At 31.0% G+C, this 10,903-nt stretch overlaps 1 protein-coding gene across 1 annotated transcript in view; it reads left to right on the forward strand.

The window, feature by feature from the left end:
* The first annotated feature begins 3,103 nt into the window (after positions 1–3,103).
* Positions 3,104–10,903, forward strand: part of LOC106686192 (uncharacterized) — an 11,534-nt gene continuing 3,734 nt past the window's right edge. The window contains exons 1-2 of the mRNA XM_014429374.2: positions 3,104–3,174; positions 5,629–5,704. Of these exons, the coding sequence (XP_014284860.1) occupies positions 3,122–3,174; positions 5,629–5,704 (129 nt within the window). The 5' untranslated portion in view covers positions 3,104–3,121. The remainder of the gene's footprint in view (positions 3,175–5,628; positions 5,705–10,903) is intronic.

The raw sequence follows: 10,903 nt of genomic DNA on the forward strand, positions 1-10,903 counted from the left end.
ATAGAGAGAGAGAGAGAGAGAGAGAGAGAGAGAGAGATTGTTCGCTGTATATTTCTAATAGTCATCAGATTTAGATAACATTTGTTTTGTAGATAATCAAATCTACATTCAAAAACATGGTTATAATAAAATTTCGGATTTTTGTGTAGTGAAAAACCAAAATGAAAAAATTCAAAGTGTCCATATAACACCCTAATCCTGCTATAATAAACTTTATAATATTAATATATGGAAAGCTTACCTAATCTTTTTTGAATCAAATCAAGCTTATATTTATCCAAACATAAATAAAAACTAAACTACTCTGATTAAAAAAGCTAAAATGTTTACTACAATTGGAGAGCTATGATAAAGCTAATTGCATTAAATGATTTTATATTCCTATTATAATGGCTGGAATTCAATTTTTCAATTTCTTAAAACGACCCTAATTTAAGGTTTAGGAAAAAATATGCAAGGCACTGTAATGAAAAGAGTATTTAAAAATATTTTTCTCTTTTTAAATTCCCCTAAAATTTCAAAAAGTATGTTCTTTCGTTTAACTTTTATATTTTGAATTTACATTCGAATAAACCATTAACCAAAAAACTAATAAGTCAATGTAGAAAATATTAAATTCAAAATTAAAAGAAAATTTTAGATTAAAAATTTATATTGATCATAACAATCGATTTTTTGTTTTATTTGTACTTAAAATAATATGTATAGGTTTATAATACGAAAACAAAATTGAAGAATGAGGCAGACTGGGAAACCAAGTTAAAAACAGTAATACTGAATATAAAATTACTTTATTTATTGATAAGTATTACAATCTGCCACAAACTTGGGCAATGAGTAATAGTAGTAATTGAACACATTCATACCAAAAATTAAAAAAGAATAATAATAAGTAAATAAAATAAAATCTCTATAACTACATAAACAGAAAAATGAATAAATAAAATGAACATAATCAAAAAAAATAAAATAAATTATATAGAACATTTAGAATCTCGACCTGAGGATCCACGAGCTCATTCTATCCCCGCGTATGAAGGGTAGAGCAGGGCCTTTCGAGATCCTATTGCAGCCCTCTCACCTCGTTACTGGTAATGTCCCTATAACAAGCTTATCCTAGAGAGACATTCTCATAGTTACCCGAAACCACTGGTTAATACTATTCTAAGAACATTTGTCACTTGTGTTTACCTGCTCTTAGATTTTTGTATTGTTTTTTGGTTGAATTCGCCTCTTCATGTGTTAATTTCTATTGCATTATTTTAGTTCAAACTATGAAATTATAATGAATAAACATTGACCCTTGGTATAGACATGGGGTGCCGCTTATAGACTCTCAGTTTGCGAGCCATTGCTCATAATCGGTTGTAAATCTACGATCATTTTTATGATCCAAGACATGGTGAAATTCAATTATATCCCCAATTTTGCAAAATCTATTTCTGTAAAAATATATTTTTATTCTATTTAGTCTGTACTTCTAGCACATCAAAAATCATGAAAACCTGAGACATAGAAGTTCAACCCTTTGGTAATTTCATTTGGAATGATCAAATTAAAATCCGACTTTAGTAAATGAAAATTTGGTAAAATCTGGGTTGAGAGTTTGAGCAAAAAATTCATATAAATACTCGTACATACTAAGTTGTTAATTTTCATCTCAATAATTTAATTTATTTTTGAAACGTATTTTTTTGTTACCTAGAATAAACTTCTTAATGTATTAGGTAAATAATTATGAAACGCCAAATTATATTCATTAAATTTAGATGAAATTATTCATGAAAAAAAATGTTTTTAAATAAAAATACCAATTTCTTGAAAGTTATTTCATTAAGATTAAAGTGATATAAACTAATAAATAATTTATGAATGAACTTTGCAAATAAATCATAAAGTTCTTATTAGAAGAAGATGGTTGGGGGTGCGAAGGTCAGAAAATAACACAAATAAGTCAAAAAACTTATCTAATAGTGCCAACGTTTCGGCCTGTATTTCTAGCTTTCATCAGGGCTAAGAACAAAGAATAAGATAACAACCAATAAATAAATAAATTAAAGAAAAATATATGTACAATGATTAAAGTAAATAATGTTACAGAATGAAAATTAAGAAAAATGTGATAAAAAAAAAAAATACGTGTAAATAGGTAATTAAATATGTAAGTAAAATAACATAATTACGGAAATAAAAATATTAAGTTATATAATGCAAAGAAATATGAATATTTTAATTTAAAATTAAAGTTATGGAAAAAAATAGGAGAGAAATAAAATGCATGTAACTAATATTTAATATAAGTAACTAAGTATATAATAATATAAGTAATAAACTATAATATATATTATAATAATATAAGTAACTATAATAATTATTATAATTTAAGTAACTACTAATATATGTAACTAAGTATTTCATTGGTTACATATATTTTCTTTCTCTTCTATTTTTTTTCCATAACTTTAATTTTAAATTAAAATATTCATATTTCTTTGCTTCTTTGCATCATATAACTTTATATTTTTATTTCCTTCATTATGTTATTTTAATTACATATTTAATTACCTATATATACGTTTTATTTTCCACTTTTTTCATTACTTTATTTTTATTAATTTCTATTCTGTACAATTATTTACTTTAATCGTTCTATACATATTTTTATTTTATTTTACTCATTGGTTGTTATGTTGCTCTTTGTTCTCAGGTCTGATGAAGGCTAGAAATTCTGGCCGAAACGCTGGCATTATTAAATAAGGTTATTTTTTTACCGCACCCCCAACCTTCTATAATCTACAGTCAACTACCTTCTCGTCATTAAGTTCCTTATTAAGAAAAGCCAATAAATGCGATAAATTGGGAACGATGGAAAAATTACAAAACAATATTTGTAAATTTAGACTTAAACATTTTTACCGAATTTTTCGTTCTGTAACTGAATCACCCTGAATATAATTTCAAAATCAATATTTTCGATTTCTTAAAAAAAAAAAAAAGACAAAACCTTACAGTTTTTGAATAGTAAAAATTATCCTGCATTTATAATAGTACACGCAGGCCGTATCTCAGGCGACTAGCAAACAGATCGATAAGTTAGGTTCACAGATCAACCTACGTAACAATGGCCGACGACAATTCTTCGACTAAAAGAAGCTTTCTCGATGATTGTCAATTGTAAGTAAATAGAGATTGTCATAAAACTACACTAATTCATCGCATAAATAATCGATTAGAACATTTACTAAACAAATTAACACAGTCACTTATTTCCAAAAATTATTTCAGATAGTATGTATGACTTGGGTGGTCTTTGGGAGAAAACTTGGGTTTAAAATAAAATTAATAGATCGGACGATGGGAAGGATAGATAAATGTGGAAAAGGCCGTTTGTAGCCGAGGGAGTTAAGGCGTAAGCAAGCTTGAGTCTGAGCGGTACCAGTTCGAATCCGGCATAGGATGGTCGAATTTTGTGGTAGCCCTCCCACTCTGGTTAGAATACGTTGTCACCTGTAGATAACCCCCTTTCTTCTGTAAGTCAGAAATGACCAGGTAGACCAGGATTGTCCAACTAACGGCCCGCGAGAGCTTAACAGACCAAAATAAATTGCTTTGAAACCCCTTCCTTTTTGAAAGAAATTGTATAATTTAATAAAAGCAAACTTATGTTAAATATGCTAGTCAGTACTTTAGTTTTATAAAAAGCACTTACCAATGTGAAAGTGTGTTTTCGTCAATAGAGTTTATAAAAAACCAAAAGAGAAATAAACTTTGTAACGTTTCTTTACTCTCATGAGGTTGGCTACAACAGAACTTGAAGTGAATATTCATACGTCAGTGGACACAGCTGGTCGACGTCATGTTCACACTAAATATATATTTAGTGATTGCAGTGTTTGTATCGACTGATAAATGATAAAAATATTTTGTCTTTATATTTTCCTTATTTATGTGTAACAAATATAAATAAATATTACTACTTTTGGTTTTATTGACAACTTTACCTCACACACTTCTAAAGTATACAATTATTATATGGCCCGCAACCTCGTTCGTTTTAAATTTTGGCCCTAGAGGCTTTGTTAGTTGAACAATCCTGAGGTAGGCGATTAAAAAAAAAGAAGATAAATTTGGAAATCTTCCGCGCGAATAAATGGTATTGGTGGGTGAAAATGAGAAAGGGGAGGTCATTAATATAGATATCAAATAGAATGGAAGATAGGGGTGAACACTGAGGAACACCACTGGAGAGGGGCGATAAATAAAAGATTTGAACCACAATATAGCACTGTTGGATAAAAAAAGATTTCCTAAAAACCAGGACACAGGCATATTGATATGTCCAAAGAGGTAATGCCTAATTGGTTTGTGCTAAAGGGAAAAGTGAATGCATCAGTAGTGAAGGGTAATATTTAAATAATGCGATGTAGTCAAATTTTAAATTATATGTATTTACATGGCAATATGCCATGAAGGAAATAGATATAATTGACAAAATGAGGTATATATAGATTCTAAGATTTTAATTGTGTACATATATTACATAGAAAAAATTGTTGATAATATTAAATTAACTGTTGTAATTGCAAGATACAATGCAAAGTACATGAGTATAGCGTAAGCCCGAAACGTCGTACAAAAAATCACCTTATCATACTGACAAAAAAATATTTCCTAGTTTGGTAAGGATGAGGCCTTTTGTAACCGAGAGAGTTGAGGCATCACCTTAGCAACACAGTAACTGTACTGGCATCTGTTCCACGGAATGAAAACTTGATCCTCCCACCACGATTACTATAGGTTGGTTCCATGTATATAACGCTCCAGTATATTAGAAATGACCTGGCAGAGGCTTTGATAAGGATGTTATTATCAACTGTGTAAAATGGATCTAATGAACAAAATTAAAAGTTTGTTATAATTTATTGTATTTAGTTAAAATAGATTATACTTTATTATTATGATTGAGTAACATAAATTAAAGCAATACATGCGATAAGAAACGAAAATGAAATTTTTACTGTTGGTCAGACCGACTAATATCTCAATGTGTAGTCAAATGCCAACAGCTAACTTCCCTGTATCATCGTTAGAACTGGTCCGATTTAATATTTTTTTCTTATTCTTTAAGACAACTTGATATACTTCATAAAATAGTTCTTGAATAGCAGCCCTCACGCTCCTTCAATATTAGTTGAGTAGTTGACCTACTTTACCCTAAGCCACATTATGTTTTTATAAATATAATATAGCTTGATGGAATCAGTGATATTTTTTCTTATTCTTCGAAGTCACGGATCGATTGATATACAATGACTGAAAAAAACGAATACTTTGTGAGCTACAAACCAAAAACGCTTAAATTTTATTCATAACTTTTTATCTATTCCAGAATTCGAGGATTTCATTATCTTTAAACTTTCCCTTGGCGAAAGGAAATGTTTTGGAAAAAAATAAAAGCACGTAAATCGGTCCAGTATTTCAAAAGTTTATTGTGGACACTGATTCAACCATTCCCTTACATTTAATTTATTAATTTACATTTAAATTTATAATTTGCCATTCAGCGAAATAAGATGTTTTTTTTAATACCAAAAAGTGGAGCTAAATGATACATTTTGTTTATTACAGGAAGGAGTTGATCCAGACCGAAAATCTATCAAAGCAGCGGTGGCAGCGAAAATGGAGTTCTCTAAACATACAGCAGGTGAGTCGTCCAGTTTCTCAAGATCTATATTTCTTCAATTTTTAACATAAAAAAAACTCTACATCACACAACTTTCACTTAGTACACTAAATACGTCTCCAAGTTTTCTGTAAATTGATGGATTCCTATTTAAGTTATTGCTGTATTTGGGATTTTCGAAAAGAAAAATACAAGACAATTGAAGGCGAAAATTATAAACATAAAATTTCTTTAAAATAAATAATTTAATTTCTATCCATTTTAGTCTCAAAACCTTTTATTTTTCTTATAAGTCCGACGTTTTGGCCAATCCGGCCATCCTCAGGGACACTCTGCTTAATACAATTTTTGGAATTATATAATTTAAAAACTCTAACTCCATGCAGGCTATTCTGCCCAGGTCAAAACAAGAATTTCTAATTAGTCAATATTCACTTAAAACCAAAATTAAAATCATTTATCACAGTCACTATTCCTTAAAAACTTTATCATGACAATTGTTGTGTTAAAAACTTTCCTCCCATTTTTGTTGTGATAAAGTTTTTAAGGAATAGTGACTGTGATAAATGATTTTAATTTTGGTTTTAAGTGAATATTGACTAATTAGAAATTGTTGTTTTGACCTGGGCATTAAATTAAATTTCTATTTCTCTGTTGCTATAAAAATTCATATTTCAGAATTCCTCGAAATGGGAATAACAAATATAAATTTTAGAGCATATAACAGTTTAACAAAAGATAACAGACGTAATAAAATCGATAAATATATATACTTTTTCCTTTTTTTTTTCTCCTTTAATTATACATAAGATTATTTAATATTTTGTATTTATCCATTGTTTATTATTACTAACAATAAGAACTATTGAAAATGGAGAATTAAAAAAAATCATCATCTAAGCTCTTTTAGACTTTTTAAATGAAAATAACCCCTAGCCAAAGGCGTACCCAGGATCAAAACTTGGAGGGGTAAGCTAGAGTCAATGAGGTTGTAAACTTTCAGCACGGGAAAGGAGAATGAAAACTAAATATTAAGAACATTATAATATAATTATAACAGTGCATTATATATAATTAGTTATTACAATGAGTATTTGCTTGAAAAAAAAAATGTTTTATTAAATCATTCATTTTTTTTTCACTCCTAGCTGCCACCTCCTGCCCGGGTACGCCCATACACCTAGCTGATATTAAAAATCATTTAATAGTTATTTGAGATGCCGAGTTTAATCAAATTCGTTAGAGCTGTATACGATAATATCGAAAAAATATGAAAAATCGATTCCTTAAAGTAGTACTTATTGTCGGTCGATATTTCGAAAAAATTGCCGTCACATTCCAGTTTAAATCCGTCTTAAATATGTAATTTCAGTTTCTTACGACTCATTGTTTTTGAGCCAGGCTGTTCAAAAACAGACACACTGACTATTTTGCAATACTAAGTAATTCAACTCAAGGAACTTCATAAGGCGTATTTCCGTCGAAAACCCGATTTAAAATTTACACGATCACAATACATTCCCGTTTTTTGTAATATTATTAAACATGAAGTGAAGTTTTTGTTTTATTGTTTTATTCTAACGAATGCAGATAGCTAGATGTATATTGTTTGTTATTAGTTTAATTAAACGATTTTTAACTCATCATTTTTTGTAAAATAACTACAATTGATTATTTATTTTATGTATCTCACAGGCTAACTCTAATTGTACGGGGGTTGCCCCGGTGACAAGTGTAAGACAGAAGTCAAAATGTATTGTTCTGGATGGGCGGAGACCACAAGGTGTCAGGCTGTCAGAATTTTAGAAATTCCCAGAACGGATTAAACTATTGTTAGTAAGTTTTGCCTTCTACTCACTCACTCACTCACTCACTGTTGGGCGCTACAGTCCTTGCAGGACCTGGGCCTCTGCCACCACTCTTCCCCATGCCTCGCGGTCTCCAGCGAGAATCCTACAATTTTCAACTCCCATTCCTCTCCAGCCACCGACGCCTGGGTCTGCCTCTTTTCCTTTTCCCTCCTGGTGCACCATTCAGCATCCTTTTAGGTAGTCTACAGGGCTCCATCCTTTCCACATGTCCCAACCATCTTAGCCTGCTCTTCTTAATAGCACAGTGGATATCAGGCTCTCCATACAATTCCTTTATTTCGTCATTGCTTCTGATGCTCCACCTGTGCTCCTCTTTAACGGCTCCAAAGATCTTTCTTAGGACTCTTCTCTCCCAAACCAGTAGAGCTCTTCTATTTTCCTTGGTTAGAGTCCACGTTTCACTACCGTACATTACGACTGGTCTAATTATAGTTTTGTACAACAAAAGCTTTGCTTTCCTGGAAAGACTTTTGTATCGGAGAGCTTTTTGCATGGCATAGAAACATCTGGTTCCTGCTACCATTCTGCCCTTAATTTCTACTTCTAAGTAATTGTTCTCCTTCACAACTCCTCCCAGGTACTTGGAAGTACTGCAGCTGTGAAACATGTTTTCCCCCACATCCACAATATCTCTTCTCTCCCCGGTCTGTGTAGAGGTTTTCATATATTTCGTCTTTTCACTATTTATATTAAGTCCTAAATGCTGTGCTGCTCTCTGGAATTCTTCTACAGCACCGGCCAGTGGTGTTTTGGTTCTCCCTGTGATGACTACATCATCCAAATAAGCCATGTGTTGTGAGCCATGTATTAGGTTTGTCCTTATTTTTCTAATGGCAACTTCTAGGGCGAGGTTGAACAGTACTGGTGATAATGGGTTTCCTTGTCTTAAGCCACTGTAAACCCTAAAGCTATTTGAGATCCCCACTCGAGTTTTCACCTTGCAACTAGACCTTTCCAGGGTCATCTTTGTTAATCTTATTAACTTCCTAGGTATTCCCAATGAGTGCAATGCCTTCTACAATTGCTTCAAAGTCCATGGGACACAGAATTCCACCCTAGACAATGCGAGCGATCGGCGATCGACCAAAATTGGCCTTGCAATCAACTTGTTGGTCACTCCTGCTATAGATCCTTATAGTACAAGAGCCGAGAAGAAAAAAAAGGCAGTAACTTCACCCCAATTTTTTATTACTTAAATGAAAACTTTGTATAATTACTAGTCTAAATTGATGAGTCTGTCAAGTATAGGTAGGGGAATAAAAAATGGCGGCTGTTTCAAAACGTTTATAAAAAAATAATTTTTCATTTGGAGCTCTATATCATTAAAACTACCAAAAACACTGGAAAACCTGAAAGAACATCATTTAAAGTAGAGTAAATCTGCTAAAATGTGAACCATTATAGAGCTATTTACGATCAATAGTTCCCGAGATATAGCTTTTTAAAAAGACCATTTCATAAAAATGTACTGAAAAATCAGTAGTTAATGAATTTATTTTGAGAGATCTATATCTCAGGAACTAGATGTCTCCTGCCACCCAAATTAAAACTAATTAAATGTACTATAAAGTAGTCCATAACGTTTATCTTCGTATGAGTTTTTTTTTGTTCTTATGTTACTTGACAAAATAAATTCACAAAATGTTAATTTCTTAGTTGTTCCGATAAACTTTTTGATTTTTGAAAAAATATATTTTACGAACCATAAGACGTACATATGTCAGCCAGCGCTCAAAATAAAATTAATTTAACTAACTATAAAGTAGTTTATGACAGATATATTCGTAGCGGTAGTAGTTTTTATGATATTCACATATGAATACACGTTAGCATATGAAATTTTGTCCGAACAACAATAAATCAATTTATTTGAGCAAATACCACAAAAACTACTACTTCTACGAAAATAAGCGTTATAAACTACATTATAATACATTCAACTAGCTTTAATTTGAGTGCTAAAAGACATCTCCACGTCAAATGGTTTTTCAAAATAAATTCATTAACTTCTAATTTTTCAGTCTATTTTTTTATGAAATGGTGCTTTTTAAAAAGCTATATCTCGGGAGTTATTGAACGTAAATAGCTCTATTAGGGCTCATGTTTTAGAAAATTTATTCTACTTTAACTGTTGTCCTCTTAGGTTTCCTAGTGTTGTTTGTAGTTTTAAAGATATAGAACTCCGAATGAAATTTTTTATTTTTTATTCCCCTACCTATACTCCCCAGACTCCTCAATGTTGACTGGTAATTAAACATAGTTTTCATTAAAGTAATATGAATTTTTAATAAAGTAATTTTTCTCCTCTTGGGCTCTTGTACTATTATTTCTAACCATAGTAGCCCAACAGTGACCACTCTTTGCACTCTCTCATCTCGCCATCTTGTAATTAATCTTCCTCTCCATCTCTTGAGTTCCCCATCTCTCTCCCTTGGTATCCATTCTTTAGCAATTTTGGTCTATCTTCTTATATCTAGTCTGGCAACATGACCAGTCCACCTCCATTTCAGTTTTTGTGCTTCTTTTGTTAGACTTTTCACGTTAATTGTAGACTATTATTTTCTGATGCTGAGGCAGTCTTTTCTTTTGATACCTATCATACTTCTTGAAAATTATAGTTTCGTCCTCACTAATTGAAGCCGATCATGTACCATTGAGATCCTTATAAAACTACCGGGTATACACATGATTCCAATACCTTTGCCTTTAATCCTGGGGTTAAATGACTTTTAAAAATGTGTTTCATACTAGGGTATTTTTTCCATCCCATGTTTATCCTTCTATTTATTTCATCTTTTCTGTCTTCAGATAATATAGTTTGTACCGTAGTGACACGTCTGGGCTTCATAACACCGTAGAGAGATGCTATGTATAAGAGACGTTAGCTTTTAGTGGATAAGAAAATTCTATTATTATCTTTATTCATTAGAGTAATAATAATATGTTACTCAGTATACCGTTGATAAAATAATTAATTGAAATAGAGAATGTAAACTAGTAAATATAATAATTTTAACTGTGAGAATAATGGTATTTTAGATATTATGATGAAATTTAATTCAGTGAGTGGATAATGTTTCATAATTTAAGAAGAATGGAATATGGTCCGGGTGCGGTAAAAAAAAACTCAAATAGTAGAATTATACTATTTTATTGAGCCAACGTTTCGTCCCACGTTGCAGGGCTTCGTCAGTGCTAAAAAAGATACAAACACTATAGTTACAAAAAAGGAAAAAAAAGAAAAAACATAAGTGTAAAATAACAGGGGTATAAAATGTAAAAACGTAAGATATAATAAGAACAATTAAAGGTTATAAATAGTAAATGAAAAGGGTAATAGTAACAGATA

This window comes from Halyomorpha halys, unplaced genomic scaffold, assembly GCF_000696795.3.
Source record: "Halyomorpha halys isolate HHAL.00 unplaced genomic scaffold, Hhal_1.1 Scaffold797.1, whole genome shotgun sequence".
In the NCBI taxonomy this organism is placed as follows: Eukaryota; Metazoa; Arthropoda; class Insecta; order Hemiptera; family Pentatomidae; genus Halyomorpha; species Halyomorpha halys.